Source organism: Rattus rattus, chromosome 10 (assembly GCF_011064425.1).
Source record: "Rattus rattus isolate New Zealand chromosome 10, Rrattus_CSIRO_v1, whole genome shotgun sequence".
NCBI classification, from domain to species: domain Eukaryota; kingdom Metazoa; phylum Chordata; class Mammalia; order Rodentia; family Muridae; genus Rattus; species Rattus rattus.
This window is the reverse complement of record NC_046163.1, coordinates 38595502-38620574: the sequence shown is the minus strand read 5'-3', so window position 1 is coordinate 38620574 and position 25073 is coordinate 38595502. Positions and strand designations below refer to the sequence as shown.

At 36.5% G+C, this 25073-nt stretch overlaps 1 protein-coding gene across 1 annotated transcript in view; it reads right to left on the bottom strand.

Annotated features, from left to right (window-relative positions):
* Nucleotides 1-25073, bottom strand: part of Cop1 (COP1 E3 ubiquitin ligase) — a 126359-nt gene that overhangs the window by 43902 nt on the left and 57384 nt on the right. Inside the window, exons 11-13 of the mRNA XM_032915494.1 lie at nucleotides 21236-21371; nucleotides 2070-2213; nucleotides 317-425 (exon numbers count right to left, since the gene is read on the bottom strand). Coding sequence (XP_032771385.1) covers nucleotides 317-425; nucleotides 2070-2213; nucleotides 21236-21371 — 389 coding nt within the window. The remainder of the gene's footprint in view (nucleotides 1-316; nucleotides 426-2069; nucleotides 2214-21235; nucleotides 21372-25073) is intronic.

Genomic DNA, 25073 nt, shown 5'->3' with positions numbered 1-25073 from the left:
TGATATAGGAGAGAGGAGGGGTGAGGGGAAACAATTTATTGATATGGGGTGGTGAAGCAAACTATAATCAAATAAACAGCAAAGACAATGGAGGAAAGCTTCCTATTTAGTAAAATTAATGCTTCTGTAAATGTATTTAATGCATTCTACAAATAAAGTATGAGAAAATCTTTAGAAAAGCACTGGTACAGTTATCATTAAGTATAAAAATAGTAAATAGTGGCTGAAAAATTTTAATTATAAAACTCCTAAATACCTTAAATTGTTAAGGAAACAAAAATATAATTTTAAATATATAGTCAGTATCCATACTTACCTGATAGACCTTTGACCTCTGTCCTGTGAATCCATCCCATAGTATAACGGTGCCTTCATAATCACTGCTGGCTAGCAGGTTCTTATGGTAACTACTCCAACTGATACAGCTGAACGAAGAAAAAGCTTAAACTTTAAGATCTAAGTAAGTAAGACCAGGCAAAATGAATTTCAGTGCATTCAGGAAAATGAACATTATTCAAAATGTCTCCTATCAGTTCACAATAATCCAGAAAGAGACGTTAGTAATATCTAGATTTTCTGTTTAATAGTAAACCATCAGATGCTGAAGTTTACCACTTTTTACTCAGATCACAACGTGTGTGACAGAGCTGACAACTGCTACTGATCATCTCTGCTACATGTGAGAGGGTAACTGTTAGTGACAATGACAAAGCCCAGGTGACTCGGAGAATGGTACAACAGAATGACGAAGACTGTTGAGCCCCTATTCAGCCAAATTAGGAAGCCAAACTAATGAGTTTGAATTAGATTTCAAAAGGTCTTGACCAATGCAATTTATGATTGAAATTCCAATTAAAATCACACAATAGATTTAAAACTTTAACATTTGTGACTTTAGCTCTTCTCTAAAACCCTGCATCTAAAGCAGCGAGCTATTATTGAGACATATACATGTTATATCATGCACATAACATGTGTGGACTACTGAATGAAGCAATATAAAAAGCAGTAGACAACCAAGAATGGACTTTACTCTCCATGGTATTTATGGCAAATTCTAGGGACTGGGAGGAGATCATCTGCATCTTAAAATAAACTCAGTTTTCCTTTATGGATTCAGACAAACTTGCAATCTAATTTCCCATCTGTCCTTTAATAGCTGAGGCTCTGGTTAACTTAGTGTATTTCATAACTGGTGAAAACAAGCTGGACTACTCTGTTAGTTGTGCTTAGGTATTAGTCTTTTCTGTCCTGTAGGTTTTGGCCTTGAGCAATTTCAGGCATCTGTGCCATAAAGTACTATGCATTTTCATGTGTGCCATGATAGAGCAGGCAGTAGCACACTTAAAACTTGCTACATTCTCCTTTGTGGTGACTATGAATACTAAAATGAACCAAGTATTCTGCTGAGTTTATTACTGTCACATTTTAAAGTACAACATAATACAACTAATCTTACTGTAATGGCTATACGCTATAAATAAGTACAGAGGGATTAAGAGCAGACTCTAGAATTACACTTCCTAAATCTGCACCTCCTCCACATATTAGCATCCCAGGCAAGCTATTTCCTTTTGGTTTTAGTGCAATTCAACTGTGTGGGTAATGATGGTAACCATGTCTGACAACTGTTAAAGCACTGAAGACAATGTCTAACACATAGGCATTTAATAAATTCATTTTACAATATATTCTCTACTTAGGAGCATAATAATAAATTCCAAGTATGAATGTGCGGGCTCTAAAACTGTTGTGCATGAATTAGGAAAGGAGAAAGAACATGATACTAGTTTATCACTAATATTAGAACAAGCATATAAACACATATACCTTGGATTCAACTTCTAAATACCAAATGTCTCAGAATCCAAAAGTGAGAGCACCAAGTCTGCTGGCTAAATGTACACAAACTGTTTCATACAAAGTATCCTCTAAACATACAACCAAAGCGCGCTCTCTGAAGGAGTAAGAGTCACATGGAAAAAATGAAAAAAAAAAAAATGTCATACTTATCACCAGTATGACCAGCTATATATGTGTACTTGATGCAAAGAAAAAAAGAGACATACCTGATTTTGGAATTGCAGGTCATTTCATTCTCAGGGTAATGAATATCCACTGCATCCTGGATGACTGTGCCATATTCATAGACTTTAATCTTCTTTGTAACTCCAGCAATTGCAAAGTAGTCACAATCCCGGTCAAATTCAATACTAAAGGGGAGGGAGAGCACACATGTCATCTGTGAGACTATGTATCCAACCCTGTGATATTATCTGTAGTAAAATTTAAGGATTTTACTTTTTTTTCTATTTCCCCAGTACTGAGGCTTAAACTTAGGACACATATGTATACTAGTATGTATGTATATATGCTAGTATGTATGTATATATGCTAGTATGTATGTGTACTAGTATGTATGTACGTATGCTATTATGTATGTATACTGGTATGTATGTATACTAGCAAGTATGTATGTATACTAGTATGGATGATACCCCTGAGCTGTGTCCCCAGCTCACATTTTCTCTTTTTAAAGAGCTTCTATCTATATCTAAAGATAAGACATCTTCTTCAAGTATCTTCGAGTCTCACTAGGCCACATGTTCAGAATTAAGTCATCAAGACACTGAATTACAAGTCAGCGAACTATATAGACCTGTTACTGACAATGTGAACTTTTGTTCCTAGACACCTGGCCTGTTTTTCAGTTTAGTTTTAATTACATCCTAATATGGAAACACTTAATAGTTTGAAATACTATGAGTGCTGAAAGAAAATTACCAATAAATTATTTTCAAAAATTCTTGTCATTAGTCTTTCAAGGCACTCAATGTTATTTAATAAATAAATCAATGTACAAGGAGAATTACTAAAGCAATTGGTGGTGATGAGGGAACAGAATATTCACAAAAAGAGGAACTAAGTTATCATTAGTTTACCTCAAGTGTATTTCTTATTCCCCAAACAAATACTATCTCTCTGAATTACAGAATGACAATGCATATATTCCTTATTGCAGAGAATAATATAAAAACCCCTCTGCTCTTTTTATAGGATTTGGGGAATCCACTAAGCTCTTGTACTTTCTTTGAAACACAAATTTCAAAATAATCTACTTCAGTGCAAAATACAAGATCTTATTCACTTTTGAAGAATTTAACATGCAGCCTACATACTTATCATAAGAGGCCAGGAATCTAAATTGCCTACTGCAGGGGAAAGTTGAAATGAACTTCCATATTCAATATTCTCGATATAAATTAAGTGTTCTTCCTAGAGAAATCTCACTGATCTATAATCCCTAATTCTAACTACCATATGAGAAAGATATTACTATTATCAAGATTTTAGAATAATAAGGGTTAAAGTGATCTACTCAAAGGTAGGTGGTTTTTAAGTGGTTTTGAAATGATATTTAATTATCAGGTAGTCTGGCTTCAGAGATGATACCAGTAATTAGCGCACACAAACACACAATCACACAATCAATCTCAATCTCAATCCCCCCTGCCCCTCTCTCCAGTAACCCTAGCAGTTACTTTGACAAAGAGAATCTCAATTGACAAAATGGCTTTGAGAGACTGGCCTATAGGCAAACCTGAAATGCAATTTCTTAATTGCTGATTGATGTAAGAGGTTCAAGCCACTGTGGTTCCCAGTGCACTGAGAAAGCAGGCTGAGCAAGCGATGGAGAGCAAGACTGCAAACAGCGCTTCTCCAAGGCCTCTGCATCATCTCCAGCCTCCAGGTTTCTCCAGTATTTGAGTTCCTGTCGTGTTCCCCTTAGTAATAGACTGCTGTGGAACTACAAATGGAAATAAACCTTTCCTCCTCAAGTTGATTTTGGTCATGGTTATTATCACAGAAAAGAAAGCATGACTAAGACAATACTGGTAAATGGCATCTATTGGAACTGAAATCTGGTCTTTAACTGAGGTGATTTAGTAATGTCTAGTAACAAGTAAGAATCAGTTATATAATCCTTGAATACATTCCCTCTATTTATAAACAGGTACTACTAAGAAATCAAAAGTACAAGTCAAAGTATGGAATAGGCAAATGACTAGTTTTTAATATTAAACAGCTTAAGCACTAACTGATTAACTTAAAATACTGTAAGAAAAACTGACTAAAAGTCCTAAGCAGTGACCTGTGTAGTCTCTGTTGACAACTGGCATTACGTGTCTTTTTCCCAGCAGCCCACAGCATTCTTTAGGTTCTTTACCTTACTCTTAACTTGACTGTAGAAAAATCAGTATTTTGTTTTGATCTCATTTCTGTTTTCTTCCATTTAGGTTATTTAAATAGGTTACTGGGGAGTAAGACATGATGATTCATGTCTATAATCCTAGTGCTCAAAGGCTGAGGCAGGAGGATTTTAATTTTGAGGCTGCCCTGGGAGACACAGTCAGACTCTTTCACAAAAAAACAAAACAACCCAAACCATGTCAACCCAAGACAAATTATACTGGGAATATCCAAGCTCTAACACTGTAGTAATAATAATTTTAAAAAGCCACACAAACCAACGAAATGACACACACTGGTACACATATGTCAATAAATCCTGACACAGGTAGGGTCATTTGGGAAGAAACCTCAATTTGCACAATGTCTTCATCTGACTGTGTATAGGCGACTCTGTGAAGGACCTTCTTGATCTGTCTGGCTGAGGACGGATCTCAGTCCATTGTGGGCAGTGCCACAGTTAAGTAGGAAACAGTCTGAGCAGGAAAGTAGCAGCATTCCTCCACAGTCCTAATTCATCTTGTACTCTGCTTAAGGTCCTTGGCTTTCCTCAATGAAAAGACTGGAATATTAGCTTTAACTTCTTTGAAAACCATTTTCTCCCCATGTTATTGTTGGTTGTAGTTTTTATCACAGTAATAGAAAGGAAACTAAAAAACCAAGTAAATGAACTAAGAAACAAGCAGGTATTAACTTCCTAGTATCTTCTGACAAAATAAACTTCAAGCCAAACAGAGTCACTTCGTACTCAATTAAGAGAAACATCAGGAAACAATCATTCTGAATGAAGTAATTCAGATTTAGAAAGACAAAAGCCACATGTTGTCCATCTGTCTGTCTCTGTCCTGCCTGCCCCCCTCATGTAGATGCTACGATTGAACCTTAAGATACATGTATTTAAATCAGATAACCACAGATATAAAGAAACTAGTAAGGAGGAGGATTCAAGTGAATGGGAATAGAATGCAGGTGTACAAACAGGACAAAGATTAATGAAACAGACAAGGTTAAACGGTACAGGATAAGAGATCAGGGTAGAGGGTGGAGTATGAAAGCAAGAACAGTGGTGCTACTGAGAAAAATTTAGGAGACGGCACCTTGCTGGTGGAAATACATCACTACTGAATTTTCATAGTGTATTGGCTAATTCTATGTGTCAACTTGACAAAAGCTAGAGTTATCACAGAAAAAGGAGCCTCAGTTGTGGAAATGCCTTCATGAGACCCAGCTGTAAGGTCTTTGCTCAATTAGTGATGAAGGGGGGAGGACCCAGCCCATTGTGGGTGGTGCCGTCCCTGGGTTGGTAGTCTTGGGTCTATAAGAGAGCAAGCTGAGCAAGCCAGGGAAAGCAAGCCAGTAACATCCCTCCATGGCCTCTGCATCAGCTCCTGCTTCCTGACCTGCTTGAGTTCCAATCCTGACTTCCTTTGGTGATGAACAGCAATGTGGAAGGGTAAGCTAAATAAACCCTTTCCTCCCCAACTTGCTTCTTGGTCATGATGTTTGTGCAGGAATAGAAACCCTGACTAAGACACATAGCATTTCCCTACTTCCAGTTTGCTCTCTGTGCTTTATGCTTGTAGCTGAAAATGTGAACTTAGTTTTCTGTACCTGTCGCCATGTCTCTCCAACCATGATAAATTTTATCATTCTAGAAGTGTAAGCCAAAATAAACTCATCTTTTTGTAAGTTGCCTTGGTTATAGTGTTTTATCATAACAAAAATAGAAGCTCCTAAAATAGAATGACTAACATCAATCAAAAGACAGTTGAGAATGCCATGTGGAAACCTACATGTACACATATATTAAAAAAACTTAATTGGAATTACCCTATGAGAGGAGGTAGGAAAAATGCTGTTCCTGGATACCACAGACTCAAATAACAAGCCTGGTGTCCAATATGGATTATTTCTTTTCACCTTTTTGCTCACTGGGGTCCTCCTATCATCACCCTAAAACACTGCAAGATATGTCAATTGCTCTTGGTTCCAGAACTTGCAAACTCCATTGGTAAATACTGAAGATACCACATACTGGAGCTAATGAACATGGAGAAGGCAAACCAGTAATGACATAGACGCTTCATCCCTACTGGCTAGTTTCATAGTTGTGGTGGTTTGAATAGGAATGGGTCCCATAGACGAATGTGTTGAAATGCTTGGCCCATAGGAAGTGACATTATAAAGAGGTGCAGCCTTTTTGAATAACTGTGTTACTGTGATGGTGGGCTTTGAAGTGTCATATGCTCAAACTAGCCCTAGTGTCTCCTTCTGCTGCTTTTGATCAAGATGCAGAACTCTTGAGTCCTTCCTCAAAACCACGTCTGCCTGCATGTCACCATGTTTCCTGCCATACAATAATGAACTAAACCTCTAAGAATATAAGCCAGCACAACTAAATGTTTTCCACTGTAAGATTTGCAATGATCATGGTGCTTCACAGCAACAAAACCCTAACATAATAGTAGCAGGAGGTTTTACGCATACTATGGGGGGGGGGAGGTCAACAATCTTATACACACATACCCTTTCTGTGAACTTTTATCATCTTCAATAATGACAGGCATGACCAGAATATTCTCACTGGTGCAATAGTGCTATGAAAATTATGAGCAGCCAATGACATTCTCAGCAGTTTTAATGTCCCAAAAGGTGTGATTAGCTAGGTCACTCACCTGAGAGGAAACCCCAAAACTAAGTTCAACTACCATCAAAGTTTGTTGTGTGCCCTGTCCTCCAGTAGATGGACGGGAATAAATACAGAGACTCACAATTCATCAACTTGTAGAACATAAGAGACTGTGGTGTGTTCAACTCTAAATGCAATACCCATATTAGACTTTCTCCTCAGCAGGGCTCAGAAATCATGATGAAAGAGGGGACAGAAACACTTTAAGAGCCGGGGACATGTATAACAAAACAGTATCTGTCAGACAGAGCTGTGCGCGCACACACACGCACACAGCTGTGAGAACTGAATGCATAATATAAGCTACCTATGCTTCACTGGTTAGAACTACAACCATGTGCACAGAGGTAACACTGAGTGGACTCAATGGGTTTGTTTTTCAAAGTAAAATAAAACCTCATGAAGTTGGGAAGGGAAAATGGTGGGGAGAAACATGGGAGGAATTGCAGGTGGAAAAGATGAAAGGCAGATATAACAAATTATATGCATAAATGAAACTGTCATTAATAATTCAATTTCACAGGATTTGTTGTTTATTTCAAAACATACTTAAAACTTTGAAAAATAATACTAGAGACGTACTTACAACATGGAAATTGCATTTTTCTTTCACATTTTGTATTTTTCAATTGTTTAAGAACATGATCTATTATAGAAGTTGAAAACATAATTACAGTTTAAGTAACTGACACGTTCTTTGTCAACAGAGCCGTAAGTCAAATGATCAAGCAGCAAGGCAATAGACCATAAAGCCCAGCTGATTAACCTATCTTTCCAGTACAATGTGGCACAAGCAATATTAAGTTGTATGCGCCCAAGCACTCAATTGTGTCACTAGTCTCAGTCTGTTCTGTATGTTTCAGAACACCACAGAAATAAGTACTGGATGTACACTAATGCAAACTCAGGCTTCCATAGGAGCTCTTACCAAATCTAATCCTATCCTCTTCTTTTCTACTTTATGCAGTTATAAGTAATAACAAACAAGGTAGATTAATATCTCCCAGCTCTAAAACCCAATTTATCAGGAAAAAATATAGTAAGAACAGTTGTTAAAATCTCATTTACCAGAATGTGTGCCTGAAGAGTCACAGGGAGCTATAATTTCAAAGGAAAAGATCACAGACTTAGAAAGTGATTACCGTAATGAAAAAGACATTGCCAGATCTTCAGAGAGTGCAAACACAGGCAAAGTCAATTAAAACCGATGCCATTCAGGGTCTTTCTTCTAAAGCAGTGAGTGCTAATATTAATAAGTAAAGCTCCTACGATACATATTACACTGAGTATTAAGCATTACATTAAACACTATACAAAAGTTAAACTCCAAATGTCTACCACGTAGATGCTAAGTCACTTGGTGTAAGTTATGCCAAGCATTAAAAATTCAAGGGGTCCAATTTCAGGTTATGCTCTCAGTCATTACTTAAAACTACCATTTTAATGGGAATAAATAGATTGTTCTTCAAAACCGTATACACAGACAATACACAGAATAAAAAGAATTTACTATTATACATGTATAACAAAAAATTAAACCTGGAAAATAAAATAAAGGGGGGGGGGAAGGAATGAGACAGCCTTACAGGGTTTTCAGTATAAAAGATTAGATAGTGTAAGTTAATGACAAAAATAACACAAATAGACATAACAATTAGACGTCAATGGTAACCCACGCTCAACAAATCAACACAATAAAGCAAGATTCTTCAGCTATCAAACATCTAAATGGACTGTTTGCTGCTAGCTGCTAGAAAACCTAGGCACAATGTTTCAGAACACTACAGAAATAAGTACTGGATGTACACTGATGCAAACTCAGGCTTCCATAGGAGCCCTTACCAAATCTAATCCTATCCTCTTCTTTTCTACTCCATTATACTTATTTTTGACCTTTTATTTGTGTAATGTGTGCATGTGTATGCATGCACACATGCATTGTATGTGTACCACATGCATGCAGGTATCCAAGGAAAACACTGAGTCTCTGGAACTAGTTACAGGTGGCTCCATGAGCCACCAGATACAGGCGATAGAAACTGAACCCACGATCTATGCAAACCAGCAAGTGTTCTTAACAGCTGAACCATTTTAAAGAAGGAGTTAGAATAAGCTTTTCGAAGGAAGGAAGGAAAGAAGGACTTTCTCAAATAAGATGTTGTGACATAATCATTTACTACTATACACAGCCCTAATTTTAATACAATGAGGTCCCACTACAATGTAGTTTGAATGTACTCTTAAAATTAAAAAAAATAAATTCTACTCAAACATATAAAGGAAAAAAAAAAGGAAGTTTCCATTGCCAAATATATAATCAACTGCCAACCTAGAAGCAATGGGTAGGTTCAACCTGTGCAACCTATAAGAGATTTCCTAAACATAAACATGTAAGACAGTGCACTCTCTTTTAAAATTACTTAGGTAGCTGGGATGAATCACAGCAGTTCACACCACGGCGTCTTCTCATCCAGTGGTGATTCTGCCATCATTCTGCATCCGTGTGCACCAGAGCCACCGCAGGGGCTTTGCAGTAGTTACACACAACTCAACTGCAGGGATGTATTTTAATTTACCAAACACTGTGTCGCTAAAAACCATTTGAATCTGGTTTTTTGTTACTGTTACTCTATTGTCATGGCTTGAGATAGGGTATCATGTGGTACTAAGTGGCCTAAGTGAAGAACTCACTTAGAATCACCAGGAACTCTTAGTCTTCCCAATGCTAAGATAACAAGCATTTACTACCCTAATGTTGATTTCTTTTTCACTTTAATTTTGTGAGACAAGCTCTCTCTAAGGAGAACAGACTCAAACACACAGACATCCTGTTTCTGCTTCCAGAGTGCTGGGATTAAAGGTGTGCACCAAAATACCTAGCTGATCCTCTTATCATTAAACAATGCCTCAACAACATAGTAGTTGTCTATATTTCTCATTTTCCATGTATTTGAGACTGTCCTCAAATAAATTCAAACCACTCTCCACTTACATTATACTATAACCAGTTTTTCTTCCTTATTTGTTTGATCCATTATTCCAACAGAATAGATGGACTCAGTGTCTTTTGTGCTACACATAATTTCTTCTAGTCAATTTCCCTCTGAAATTTCCCATCTCAATATCACCTGTAGCACTTTCCATTACCAAGCCACACATTCTTACAACTTCTTCAGTTTTCTGCCACTCTCCAAACTATTTCTGTCAAAATTCTTTACTATTACAACCATAAAGATGATTATTCTAATAATATAATCTATCAGTTTATTTTTCTCTTTGCCAAAGATCTCTCATTCTTCCAAGTTCCATCCCATAAAACCATTGGTACTTTCAGTTCTAATAATGCTACTTTTGCCCCTCCCTCCTATAACTCTAACCTTGTCATATGTAGTACAACTATCTCCTCTTTTAAAAGTGATTGTACGTTTCCAACAACCCTTCAGGGCACTCATTTGCTGTTAGTTTACAAATGTACTTTCTTCATTACCTACCACTATTACATGGACCACAGTTTACCTCCCTTATATACACTGTATTTGATTTCTGATTTTTCACTCCACACTTGACCTGGCTGAGAGAAACCATGTACTGTATGTTAGTGAAGAAGCAAAACAGCAATAACCAACCAACCAACCAACCGTGGAACCATGACTAGTATCCACTGTCCTCAAATTAGGCACTATTACAACCCACCTTCGTAAGACATTCCCCTCACCTACTTACTCCCTGACAGAGAACAAAACCCCATGAATTGTTCATTCTTGTCAAATCTTGTTCCTACACAATCACTCCTAGTAGATTTCTCTGCTCTTTAATTTACTAAAGATTCTGTGTGCCTTTTCAGTTGAGCATTTCTTTTTATATTTCCCTCATTACTAAGAATTTACAGTGAGAAATGGATTCTCAACACTTTCTGCTGTGCATGATATAATACACATCTTTCATCATAGTAGCTTGACTTCCATTTCGACCATAAGCTGCCTAAACTTTCAAGATTTTCTGGTGATAGGGTTTTTTGGTTTTCTAAGTTTGCTTAATCCACCATGACCCAAGACTATTGTCTCTGGTCTTTACTCTCTATAATTTTAAAGTTTACCTAGATATGGATCACTTTCTATTTTCCATGGGTAGGTTTATAAAAGAATGTGTATTCTTTGTCAATGTCTGTATATGTGTTCTAGCTTTACCAATTACGCTATTTAGGCCTTCAATAAGTTTTAATTTTGTTGAACTCTGGCACTAGTAACTGATCTGATTCAGTGTTTCGAACAGTTATTTATTTTCTCTTAAAGTGAACAAAAATATTTATAGCTAAAACCCAATTCTATTACTTACTTTTCTAATGCTATGATTAACAACAACAACAACAACAAAAACCCCAAAACAAACCACCAAACAAACAAAAAACAAAACCACAGTCACGGCAGCTTAGAGATGGAAGGGTGTGTCCACCATACAGTTGCAGAGGAGTCAGAGTCGGGTCACAGTGGGAAAGCATGGCAGCACACAGCATGCTGCTGTGGGTAGAAGCAGATGCTCATTACATTCTTACCTTCACACAGGAAGCAGAAGAGAATGAACTGGGAATGGAACAAAGTTTTGAAGCCTCAAAGCCTGCCTCCTGTGACATCTTTCCTCTAGCAAGGCTATACCTCCTCGGTCTCCTCAAACAGTGCCACCAAATGGGGACTGACCAAGCATTTAACCATCCAAGAATATGGGGGACATCACATTCGAACCACCACACTTAACTATGGATGTGTGTGTAGGCAACATGGGAAATTGAAATCTCATGTTTTCTGCGTTGAAATAGATTTTATTTTCAGCTTTCAGTTTGTAAGTTTTAAAAAGCCACCAAACCACAGATTTATGTTTTGATGTTCTGTGAAAATATTTTACTTTTGAAAGGTTTCATCTATTTATAATTATCAATCACACTTGCTTTCTTTTATAGCTGTCATTTTATGATTCAAACTGTTTACTACATTTTTTTAACAAAATCTTTGAGCACCTCATTTCTTTCATTATTCTCGTAAGTGAGCATTACAACATTTCTAGTAACCAAAAAAATTCTTTATGACGTAATGTATCAAGTTTTATTCTGAGCATGGAACAGTTAGTTTTATCTCCAAACCTTCATCTTTGGCATCGACTGATCAACTACTCCCCTGTACTTTATACCATCATATGCATTTACAGTGCTTTCAACCTTGTGCTATTTGTGCACAGGACAAGCTTGACACTTAAAGACAAACTACTCAGCGTTTCCAATACAGAGCATTTGGAACCTATTCACTATAAATGAGTGGAAAGGTCTAATTACGCTATTATTTTACCTAACATACAAGTCCCTGTTATATTTGCTGAGTAAATGACCTATTGGTTTAAATATTTAAAAAATTCAGTTTTATTTTATTCCATTGTAAAATGCGACAAATAACACACCTTACATGCTAGAACTTAAAGCTAACTTCCAACCTCTCAGGACATGATGCCACTCCTTATCAGACCCCAGATATGACTTTTAGTGACTTTGTGCTATTGGGATTCAAATGCTTATAAATCTAAGAGTATGACAGACATAGACAGCAAGAGCACACGCGCTCTGGCAGGGTCCACTTTGCCCATTGGTGCTAGAAAGAACAGCACAGGCTGCCGAAGGCTCTGGAGCTCTAGAGCCTAATTTACCAAAACAGAAAATGCCTTTGAGTCTAAAGGAGCTTTCCTTGGAGTCTTGGGTCTCGGCTGTTTTGACCAGAAACAAACTCACTGTGCTTTAATCTTGAAGCAAACTTTACTTTTCCCAGAGGCCTCTGCCTACTTTGGAGGAACTAAATTTTTACAATTTTGAAAAGCATTCACTGTTAGGTCATGTGTTTTACCTCTTAAAAGTGCATTTCCACAACGTTCATTCAAGTATTTAAGTATTATAAACATAAGAAAAATATTTTTTATTTTATATGGCAATAAGCCATGTGATCATATATATCTAAATAAAGTCACTAAGTTGCTATTAAGTATGCTGGAATAGGGGAAGTAATAAGTATTCATTTATTTCAGGAGTGTTGCTATTCAGATAAAATTTTATTTATGAGGTCCTGGGTATGTAGCTTAGTTAGCGCAATGCTTTCCTAGCATGCAAGATTTCATGGGTTCATCCAGCAATGCACAAAAATGGGGAACACATTGCTGTAATCCTAGCACTCAAAATGGAGGCATGAGAAGTTAAAAGGTCATGTTGGCCACTCAGCAAGTTAAAGGGTAGCCTAGATATAATTTATCTCAAAACAATAAAAAGCTCTATGAACTTATTATGGAAACTAAAATTGGAATTTCATATAAATCTCACACCACAAAATAGTACTCACCTTGTTTTTCAGATTTTAAATGTAGAAACTGTTCTTGTTTGCAGGCTATCTAAAATCAGGCAAAAGGTTGAACTGTCTAGCACGTGTTTGCTGATCTGACTTAATGAACATACCCATTACATGGGAGAGGTACTAAATTGAGACTACATTTTAAAAGTCCCCCATATATTTTTATCTGATTATTTTACCAGTTCACTCACTTTGCCTTTAATTCCATAAATCCACAAAAATCTTATGTTCAAACAATTACCTTCTACTACACTTATTCTGCCATTCCCTCTGGCTATCAACAAATACGTGACCTTACAGACCTCGATGCAATACTACTAAGAAAGAAGTCAAGTGTGGTAAAATGTCTTTTTCCTTGGGGCAATTAAAACTCAAGCTGCATGCTCAAACCCTCCAAGACTGATGCACTAATATACAATTCAGATTCAGCAAAACTTATATGAAACATAAATATACTTTTTAAATAGGTGGTTCTCAACCTGTAAGTCAAACAACTATTTTGCAGAGGGAAGGGGGTTGTCTAAGACCACCAAGGCCCACAGGTATTTATGTTATGATTGGTAACAGTAGCAAAATTAAAGATATGAAGTAAAAATGAAAATAAATTTTGGTTGGGAGTCACCACAACATGAGAAACTGTAAAGAATTGTAGCATTAGGAATGTAGAGAACCAATGGGTGAAATCAATTCAACAGGAAATGTACTTCTTCTATACATAGTAAAATGAGATAGCTATGAAGTGCTTAGTTTCAGTGCATGCATAAAGTCTCAATACACATGCACATTATATGCATGCATGCGTACACACACCACACACACTCAGATATGCACCAAAGAAAAACAATGAATCAATGAATCCATCACATATCTCAAATTTCCCATTAGGAGGAGCAAATAAAGCAGTAAAAAAAAACCAAAAACCAGAAAAGTAAACTTGTCAGCTACATCCCATTACAAAATTAATGGGAAGGAATTTAAACGACAATAGCTTACTCTAAAACTTATATACCAATGCAAGAAAAAGTTTTAAATGAAAAACCAATGTAACTTTGAAACTTAAGACAGAGGGTGGGGATGAAGCTAAACTAAGTGGCAGAGTAACTGATTGCCAAGGGCTGTGTCTTAGATTCTATCTACATACAGCAACAGAGGAAAAAAAAAGTGACAGAGACATGTAAGACTTCTTGTATCTGATTTCATGGTTCGCTAGCTATCTAAATCACAGTAATGAAGGCAGAGCTTACTGGCCTACAAGAGCAGGGTCATGGACCCCATAAAGTCTCCAGGTCAATAATGGTGTGTGGCACCTACTGATCATATACACTACTTACATCATCGTATTCTTAGCTTTCCTAAGTACACTGTACGACACTGATCCAAGACAGGACGTCTTTCTCAGAACAGATTATTAAGGATAGTATGACCAGGCTTATGTAACAAAAGAGTTAAGAGGATGTCTAAGAAACAGTAAATGCTCAAAAATATGAGTTAAGCCAATTTAACTTAAAACTTTTATTTATTTTATTTTGGTGGTGCTAAAGATACAACTCATGGCCTCAGCCCACAGTGTGTCTTACATTAGCATAAGAACAGTCAGTCCCCTCTTAAGGACCCAGATGTGGAGACCAATGTCCATTATAAAATGTCCATGTTTTATATATTAAAGAATTATGTTGTGGAATGTAGAAAGCGGTCCACAATCCCCTAAGTAACCACTCTGAAAATGGACTTAACAAAGGGTTTTTATAAGCCCAGTAGCAGATCGTCAATCACTGTTACAAAGGCTGTATTTATTCTGAAAAGATAGAATACTATTAACAGTTCCTTAGCAACTTAGTGCTTATGAGACAAATGCGAGAATAATTTCAATATCATTTTATCTCACGTAAGAGTAACTGAATTTATTTCTAATTAGGCTAGACAATAAGAAACAAAATTGTCTTAAAAAAAAAATCAATGATGTGAAAAGTTCTCATCCAAAGTTCTCATTCATCCCCATTTCAGATTAGAAGTTACACTCCATATGCATTTATAAAACTCTTTCATATGCACAATGGAATAGGTATAAATAAATATTTTATTTCTCCATGTTTTTATCCAGAGATAGCAAAATTAAAATGTTTTCCCTTTAAACTTCTTATGTACCGATATGCCAGTATTCAACAACAATGTTTACAATACTGCAAACTCTCCTAAGAAATTACTTTCTGACTTCGTGGGAATTTTTTGATTATTTTGTTTATTTATTTTTTCTAGTTTTAACTATCTAACTCTAGATCCAGGCTGACCTGAGCTCAAAGTAGACAAGGAGAGCTTTCCTACCCAGGAAAACACAAAAGGCACAGTGGGAAGGAAGTTAACAATAACAGAAGAGCTCTCCTTTAAACAGTACTTCCTGCAGTCACACATTCACTTAGCAAGTACTTGCTGTTCAGTATACCTACCATGTGCCAGACTGGAAAGAGAGCAGGAAGTCAGACAGATAAGAACCCTTCCTGATAAAAGTTTTCAGCCTAAACAGTTTTAATACACTGCTTTGGAACACTGGCCCTTGGAAAGATTCTTAGATTTCCTGAAGATATATTGTCTCAGTTAGGGCTTTATTACTACAAAGGCACACAATTACAAAGGCAACTCTTATAAGGTTCAGTCCATTATCATCATGGCAGGAAGCACGACAACATGCAGGAAGACATGGTGCTAGAGAAGGAGCTGAGAAGTCTACATCTGGATCTGAAGGCAGCCAGGAGTGAACTCTGTAACCAGGAAGAGCTCTCTTTCACACTGTGTGAAGCTTGAACATAGGGCCTCCAAGCCCACCTGCACAGTGATGAACTTCCTCCAACAAGGCCACTACTACTCCCAACAAAGTCACATCTCCTAACAGTGTCACTTCTCATAGGGACAAGCATATTCAGACCATCACATTCCACTTCCTGACCCCCATAGGCTTATTCAAACATGTAAGTTATGGGGGCCTTATCAAGCCATAGCGTAATGCAAAATATACTTCGTCCAATTTCAAAAGGCCCCATAGTCTATAGCAGTCTTAACAATGTTAAAAAGTCCAAAGTTTCTTCTAAGAGTCATCCAGTCACTTGTGTTATTTCCTATAAAAGCAAAATCAAAAAGCAGACCACATAGCTCAAACATCACAGGATATACACTATCATTCCAAAACGTCATTTCGAGAAAATAATAGACCAAAAACAAGACCAAAAAACAAGGTGAGCAAACTCCAAACTCTACATCTCATGTCTGATGTCCTTTCAGCTTTGTTGACTACAACACAACTCTCTCTCCTGGGCTGGTTTCCCTCTGTTAGCAGCTTTCCTTGGCAGGTATCCCATGGCACTGGCATCTTGACATCTTGAGTATCTAAGGCAATTTCAGCATTACAGCTTCTTGTCCTAATGTCTGTGATTCACATATGATCTAGGCTTCTCCAAAGGGATTGGATCATTTTTCCAGCTCTGCCCTCTGTAGCACTCTGATTGACTCCACTCCATTGCTGCTGCTACTCTTGGTAATCATCTTACGGTATTGGCATTTCCAATTTGATGTAGTTTTCTATTGCAACAAAGCTTCACCAATAGACTCTCTTAGGCTCCCTTCATAGTGCCAAGCCTCAACTTCTTTGCATGATCCCTTCAGTCCTGGGCTGTCAACTGCAACTAAGGCTGCACCTTCACCAATGGCCTTCCCTGGCCTCCCAGAGTGCCAAGCCTCAGCTGTTCCGATTCATGACCCATTCATACCTTCAAAATCAGTACCACCTAGATGACTCTTCCACATCACCAAGTCCAGCTGCAGCACAAGATATTACCTTGGCTAGCTCTGGAAGACAGCCTCTTCATGCATTCAGAAAACACTTCCAGGTTTAGCTTCAGTAATGCTGATCTCTTCTTAATCACCACCAATTTCTTATCTTGAGCTAACTAGCATCTATTATCCCACTAACTCCTCTATTCTTGACTCTCAAGCCAGAGCCACATGGCTGAAGCTGCTGAGTTCTGCTGCTTCATGGAGTTGGAATATATCCTCACCCCTACCACCACCTTGTTTTATTATATCATCACCAGCTTTCTGTTTTCCAACTCCTTCACTGCCTAAGCTTGGCTGTCCTAGAATTTGCTCTGTAAACTGACCTTGAACTCAGAGATCTACGTGCCTCTGTATGAGTGATGGGATCAAAGGTGTGTACAACCTAAGCTTTTCTATACCCAGATGGTCCAGGTACAGAAAGTATAGAAGCTCTGTTCCAGGCTGACCTTGAACTCAAGTAATCTGCTTGACTCTGACATTGGGATTAAAGGCATGTACCACCTAAGATTTTCATGGATTTTTTTCATGACTATGCCTCTAGAGCCAATCACAGGTGTTCCTCCATTTCTGTATTATTGTTCCTTCCAGATTAAAAGTCCAAATGAAAACAATAACCAGGTCAAAATAAAGCCTAGCTTGATATAATTTTCCCTTGTTCAATTGCAAACACATGAACAATAAGTTTAGCTGGAATCTTGCCCTGAAGTCACCACTCCCTTAATTCCATGTAATATCCTTGAATATGGGATTTAGCTCCATTTTTCTTTGTGGTGCTGCTTTAATCTTATATTGAACCATATATTTTGTATTTTTCCTTTCTAACCTTGCTACGCTTGATCAAAATATTCTTCGTGGAAGTATACCAGAGGACAAAGTCTATGCTGGACTTTTTTTTGAGACTTTCTTTGTCAATGACATTAATTCAAATCTCTTTACCTTAGTTTCAGGCAGACTCTTTGGATAAGGACAAACAGCAGTCATATTCATCATTAAAATATCACGAGTCTCTAAGCCACATACTAAAATTTGTCTCCTCTGAAATCTTGGGCCAGGCCCACCATGATCCAATCAGCCCCAGGACCAGTGTCTTCAATGCTTCTATTAGTAGAGCCCATTAAGTCTCACTTAAAAGTATTCCACTGCTTTACAAAGTCCCCAAAGCCTACATTTCTCCAGACAAAAACATGGTCAGACTTTATCCCAATACCTATTGAACTGAACCTCTGAAACTGCAAACCAGTGCCTATTAAATGTTTGCCTTTATAAGAGTTGCCTTGGAAAGTGTCTTTTCATAGCAATAAAATCCTAACCAAGACATCTACTAAGTAAAATTTAAAGCTCACAGCATTTTTCAATAAACAGTACATTACAATTCTGCTCTGGATGAACACTGGTGGCCATCAAAAACAATCTTTATAAATATCTTCCATAAAACAGTTTAATTCCAGTAGTTTTAGTGACTGCTTAGACATCACACAGTATAAACATTAAATTAAAAGTCTAAAACATTCACTATGAATGCCAGTTAGAGAAGACAACAGGAGCATAAAGGACCTAAAGAGCAGGGCTGGAGAGATGACTTGGTGGTTAAGAGCACTGACTGCTCTTCCAGAGGTCCTGAGTTCAATTCCCAACAACAACATGGTGGCTCACAACCATCTGTAGTGAGATCTGATGCCCTCTTCTGGTGTGTCTCAAGACAGTTACAGTGTACTCATATACATTAAATAAGTAAATCTTTCAGAGAGAGAGAGAGAGAGAGAGAGAGAGAGAGAGAGAATGAACTACTTGTATTTTTACTGGAGTCTCATTTGAAATTTTAGTCCCTAAGTCCCGATGTGAGCAACAAAGCGCTGCAGAGGTGTGACAAGCCTGGGGCTCAAATCTAAGTTCCATCTAGACTACAACGTGTGGATCCTGGCCAAGTCACACTTTCCTTACTTCCTCTCCTATAAAATAGGATCACCATGGTATCTTAACCTAAAGGGGTGAGTTAAAAAGTGCAACTGAAACAGTCATAATTATCCTTCAAAAAAAATAGTGTAGTATTTAATTAGTTGTAGTAATTAAAACCAGCAAGTGACTAATTTACTAGTAACTGGTTTTATATCAATGAATCACATAAACATAACCATTTAACCTCTCATGAGTTCACAAAAGCTGCATACAGTATATTTTTAACTTGAGTAAACTAGAAACCAAATACTAAAACCAATTAAATACCTGATATAAAGTAGTTAACAATTCTGAGTATTAAGTTATGACAGCCGTTTTCAACCTATAGCTTATAATTCTTTGGGGGCCAAATGACCCTTTTATAGAGGTCACCTAAGACCATCAAAAAACTCAGACATTTACTTTAAGATTCATAACAATAGCTAAATTACAGATATGAAGTAGCAAAATAATAATAATAATTATATGGTTGAGGTGACCATAGCATGAGGAACTGTATTAAAGGGTCATGATTTAGGAAGGCTGACAACCACTGTACTATATATAGGGATGAGAAATTCAAACCATGAAGCAAGTAGCAGTACTGTACGTTGAGTTAGTTTAAAGGATGTAATTTCAAGCCAATCCTCTCTGGTGGCACAGAAAACAACGTATAGAATGTGGTGTAACTTCTATATTTATGGGAAAAGTAGGAAATATTTTCCATAATTTGTTGTTATGAACTTAAGATCATATAATTATTAGGAGAATGAATCTGGACAAGCCATCCAGTTCTACCCTTGTCAACTATGTTACAAGTAGAGATTGCGAAAACAAATGCTGCCACCTTGTGGACTAATGGATCTGGTATTTAATCCACACAAGCACAGGAAAAAGGGAGATTTATTTGGTTAGTCTAATTTCTAATTTCAGCGCAATAAGGTAATCAACATTACACAGATCTTAAGTAATTTGAGTGGTAATGATAATTTGTTCCATTGTTTTTGTGGTTTTTAACCCTCTCTCATTAGAAGTCAAAGCTTAGAATGAATTACCAATATCCTTCAAAGTACTAAAAGAAGTCACCAAAATTATGAAAGTTTCAAAGCTCCTTTTTTCTTTCTTGCTACCTACTAGTCTTGATATTTTCTGTTGGTATAACGAACTTAAAAGTTTGGAAATATTTCACTAAGAAATGTTAATTCAATATAACTGGGAGAAAACAAAAAAGGCTAAGCATACCAATTGAGTGCATCTATTTGATTTGTAAAATTTTAGTTTAAAATATTTAAATGTAACTCATTTCAATTTTAATGTCTACTGAAATTAGGCTAAATGTAATACAGCCTGGTGGTTTTAGAAAGTACATTATTTTAAGAAATGGAAAATTGTATATAGTGGTATTTTTGTGTGTTTGTAAGCACAGGCACATGTGTGCCCATGAACATATCTGCATGATAAATTCAGAGGACAACTTTGGATGCAATTCCTCAAGTACCTCTCTTTTGAGACAGGTTCTCTTACAGGCCTACAACTTGCCAACATGGCAGTAAGCTCCAAGATCTGCCTTAATAGCACCAGCATAACAAGCAAGCACTACTATGCCTGGCCTTTATTTCACATGCATCCTGGGTATTAAACTTGGTTTCTCCTTTAAAGGCAAGCAATCATTAGGTGTTTTTATACCCCTGGCTCCAGAATACATTTCAAAAATACACTCTGTCAGTCTCTGCTTTGTATATTTTTATTTAGACTACCTATAGCTATATCTCAAATTAATAGCTTTTATTAGTGTATACTAATTGTACAAACTATACAGTATGCTTTGATCATATTCTTATATTCCATGGAAAATATTACTGAAGAATCAAACATTAATATTCAGAAAGAAATATACCAGTGTATACAGACTTGCAAAACTGAAGGATGTAAAGAGCACCTTCCATCCTAAGACACCAAATACACCATCCAAAGAGAAACTGCAACCTTCTGTCAGACGGACACTACCGAGCACTCCAATCTGCTAGCTCCTGGTCACTGGAAGGCAATGCAGCTTGCAAATCCCAAGTCTCAAAGACATGTTACAGTCTTCTCAAATTTAGTAAGTTTCTTAATACCTTAATAAAAGAACCCAGTAAGAACAATGCCAAACACTTACCTAGAAACTATGCTGGAACCATTATACAGATCACTAGCGTAAGACAATGTGGCCAACGGTCTTACGGAGTTATATCGAGTAAATTTGGACAAGCATTCTTGAAATTCATCTAACTGGCTTGCAGTTCTACTGTCATCTGTATCAGAAAAAAATGAAAGTAAATAAATAAATGATACTATAAAGGAAGCAAAGAACAATATCCTCATATTAAAAGATTATTTTTAAATAAAAAGCATTTTTGGAGATTTTAAAAAGAGCAGTATGCTCAAATTAATTAGATGATCTTTTAGCTTTAATAAGAATGGTCTAGGAATTCACTGAAACATCTTTCTATTCCAATAAAACATGAAGGCAATCTCCTCTAGTTTTAGCGCTGATTTCAGTGGAAAATAAAACAATAAGAAAGCTTCTAATGAACATAAATCATTAAAAAAAATCATATTTCAACCATCAACACTGATAGTAACTACTGGAGGAAGATCTACATGTGCTTAGATATTTGTTAGTTTAACAAAATTTATTTATAGGGATGTATATTTATTCCACAGTTATGATCAAAGCAAAATTATATAACATATTGGGTAAAAAAACTGAATTATTTTAATTCTTTTACTCAGCCATAGGTACAAAACTGTAATGTATAGATTAGTGATTCTCAAAGACAACAGTAGTGACATCACACAAGGTCCCTTTGAGTTAACTATTTAAAGTTAAACCAGCTGAGACTTAGGTAACATTAATGTGTCAAGTAGCTGTCAACTTATCTATTCTTTAATACAGAGGTATTCTTGCAGTAAAACAGAAACAAAATACTCAGTTTTCCAAGGCAGTTGGAAATCTGCAGTTTAAACTTTTCCCCAAAGAACTGAAAACACAAAACAAAACAAAGCAAATAGAAACTACAACACACAATTATTTACATTAGCACTGTAAAAGATTAAAATTTAAAATTATTTCAACTTAATCTTCTATAATTATCTTATCTTTTTCTCATCCATGTGTATACTGCATTTTCAACATAAACTTTTTGTGATTCCACTTAAACATATTATCTCAAGATGGGAGGCATAATGAAACTAAAATGCCAAAAGTACTAGTGGACAAAAACCATTTTTTAAATATCTAAGAACTTACTTGGTTTGATAAAATTTATCTACTAATTATAATAAAGTTATTTGAAGAAATTAAATTCTGTCAGTTACTTCATAAATGCTACTGATTTAGGCAGTCAAAATCTATCTAGTAATCAGAATTAAAGGAGTTCAAGTAAGTAGTGTTTTTATTCTAAAAACAGTACAAGAATGACCTAAGCAGCATGCAGTATCAGAACTGAGAGAAGATCCTATTCCACAGAACTTACACTGAGAAAGTTCAATAGAATACAAATAAAATGTGGGTTACAGGAGCAGGCAGCCACCAAAACCAACTACTACGGTGCTATGGACATGATAATTGCATATCTTCATTGTAACCCTATTACTGCGAACTATTTAATATACTAAGTAAATGCTGGCATGACAAGTTCGTTACTTGTTCAGAAAAAAATTGAATGTTGAACACTGTCTTCAGTTCCTAAGAACATAATCACTGATATTTAAGACTGCTGAAGACCATTTATTTCTAGTTTAAATGTACTCCTAGCTATCACTCAAGCTGATTGATATAAATACATAATATTTTATGAGAAAAAAATGGCTGGAGATGGCTCAGATATTAAAAGCACTTGCTACAAATGACCTGGGTTTGGTTCCCAGAAACCACATGGTGGTTTACAACCATCTACAATTGCAGTTACAGAGGATCTGGCATTCTCTTCTGACCTCCACTGGCACCAGGCATACATGTGGTACAGATATACATGCACCAAAACATTCACACATGTAAAACAAAACAAATAAATCTACAAAAAAGGTAGTTATTTCAGCATCTAAATGTATCCCAGCTGTTTTTATATCTGGTTATTTATTAAGAAGGCATGACTTTTGTCGGTGCAGCTGTTTCATGATCCACGTCCATACACGGTCGTTGGCATACCACCTCTCCATCTTAACTACAGGTTAGAGAAGTATTCCCAACACTTCTTCTTTCTCTTAATGATTTTTCATTACATACTTTTAAAATTATAATTAAGAAGTCAAGACATTCATTTTCTAATAACCATCTGTCAATTTTTACAACTGGAAAGCCAGGCATAGGTGGAAAATGATAAAATGCAATCAGCACTGTATGAACTTCACTGGAGAAGGTTAGGTTTCCTCCTGGCAAAAGAACCTCGTCTTCAGTAATACAGTCATGGGAAGCCAATGCGCAAATCAGCACAACTTAAGATTTGTAAAAACCGGAGGCAACGTGCTTTAAGCCTGATACAGCAACTAATAGCCATCTATCTAATTTGCCTTCTGGTGTGAGCTTACTAGTCTCCTCTCCTGTAAATCTGCATCTTCTAGAGCAAACTACCAGTATTCCCTCTTCTATTAACATCAGACATATCTTTGTTGCCAGTGACATAAAGATGGTTCTCTGTCGAGCTCTACAGTATCTACCTATACTGTGCTCAGCGTCAACAGCAAGTAATACGGTAAGTACTGAAACCCTTGGCAGTAACGCAACATTTCCATCCACAAAAAAGCTCATCACTAACCTCAAATCAAATATGCTTAAGACAAGTTTTACCATTTTCCTGTGTGTGTGTGTGTGTGTGTGTGTGTGTGTGTGTGTGTGTGTGTGTGTGTGTCTAGGCTAGCCACCAACTTATGTAGTCACTTCTCTTCTTACTGACTCTACTCTCAAAATGCTTATTCCTTTTTTAATATCCTACTGAAGATCGAATCCTGCTGGTAGGCAAGCACACTACCAATTGAGCCACATACTCAGCCTATATAAATTACTATTTTTCTCCATCACCCATTATGAGGCAAAATTATCAAGAAAGAGGTAAACAGAAATCACACTGACACAGACACACAGACATGTTGTTTATACGATATAATATAAAAATGTTCATTCATTTAGAAGAAAATTAAGACACTTTTTAAGCAATATACTACCAGACACATTTCTCCTTGATATTTTTTATTTACAACATATATACTACTAATGAAATTAGTACTGTGTTCTGTACATTTCACCTATAATTATTAAATATGTTTGTTTTTATGGTTATGTGTGTGTACACCATGTGTGCGCAGGTGCCCAACAGAGGCCAGAAAAGTCAGACCCCGTGATGCTAGAGTTACATAGAGTCTACTGATGTGAGTGTTGGGAACTGAAGTTGGGTCCTCAGGAAGAACAGCAAGTAATCTAAGCCACCTCTGTAACCCTCGCCTGTAACTCTCTGAACACATGTAGGTTTGCTACTAACATCCACCCTTCCCAGATGAGTAAAGATGCTGAGAAAGGCTGACTAACAGTTTATTACTTCTCTAAAATTTAAAATATCTTATGCTATCATGCCCATGTGGTCCTATGATATTCGTTCTATTTTGGATGTTTCTAATTAGTTTTTAATTTACACTAGGCTGGCTTAAATACAATCTCTTTAAGTCCCCACCTAGAACATTTACTTATGTCTTTTTATTTTTGTCCTAGATTTTTAACATTCAGTTATATCAACTGATATTGCACATTTATATAGTACACGGGATTATTAACTACCTATATCTTTTGCCTTCAGATTTATAATATCCCCTTTATGATAATTAAGAATCAATTGTTCCATCTTTTTATCCTCAGCAAAAAGAATGGTTCTTGAAACTTATTAATGTTGAATAAGAAGCAAATTGAATGGAACGTGCTGTTGCTAGCTAAATATTCATGGTTATTCTTCAAACTTTAAATA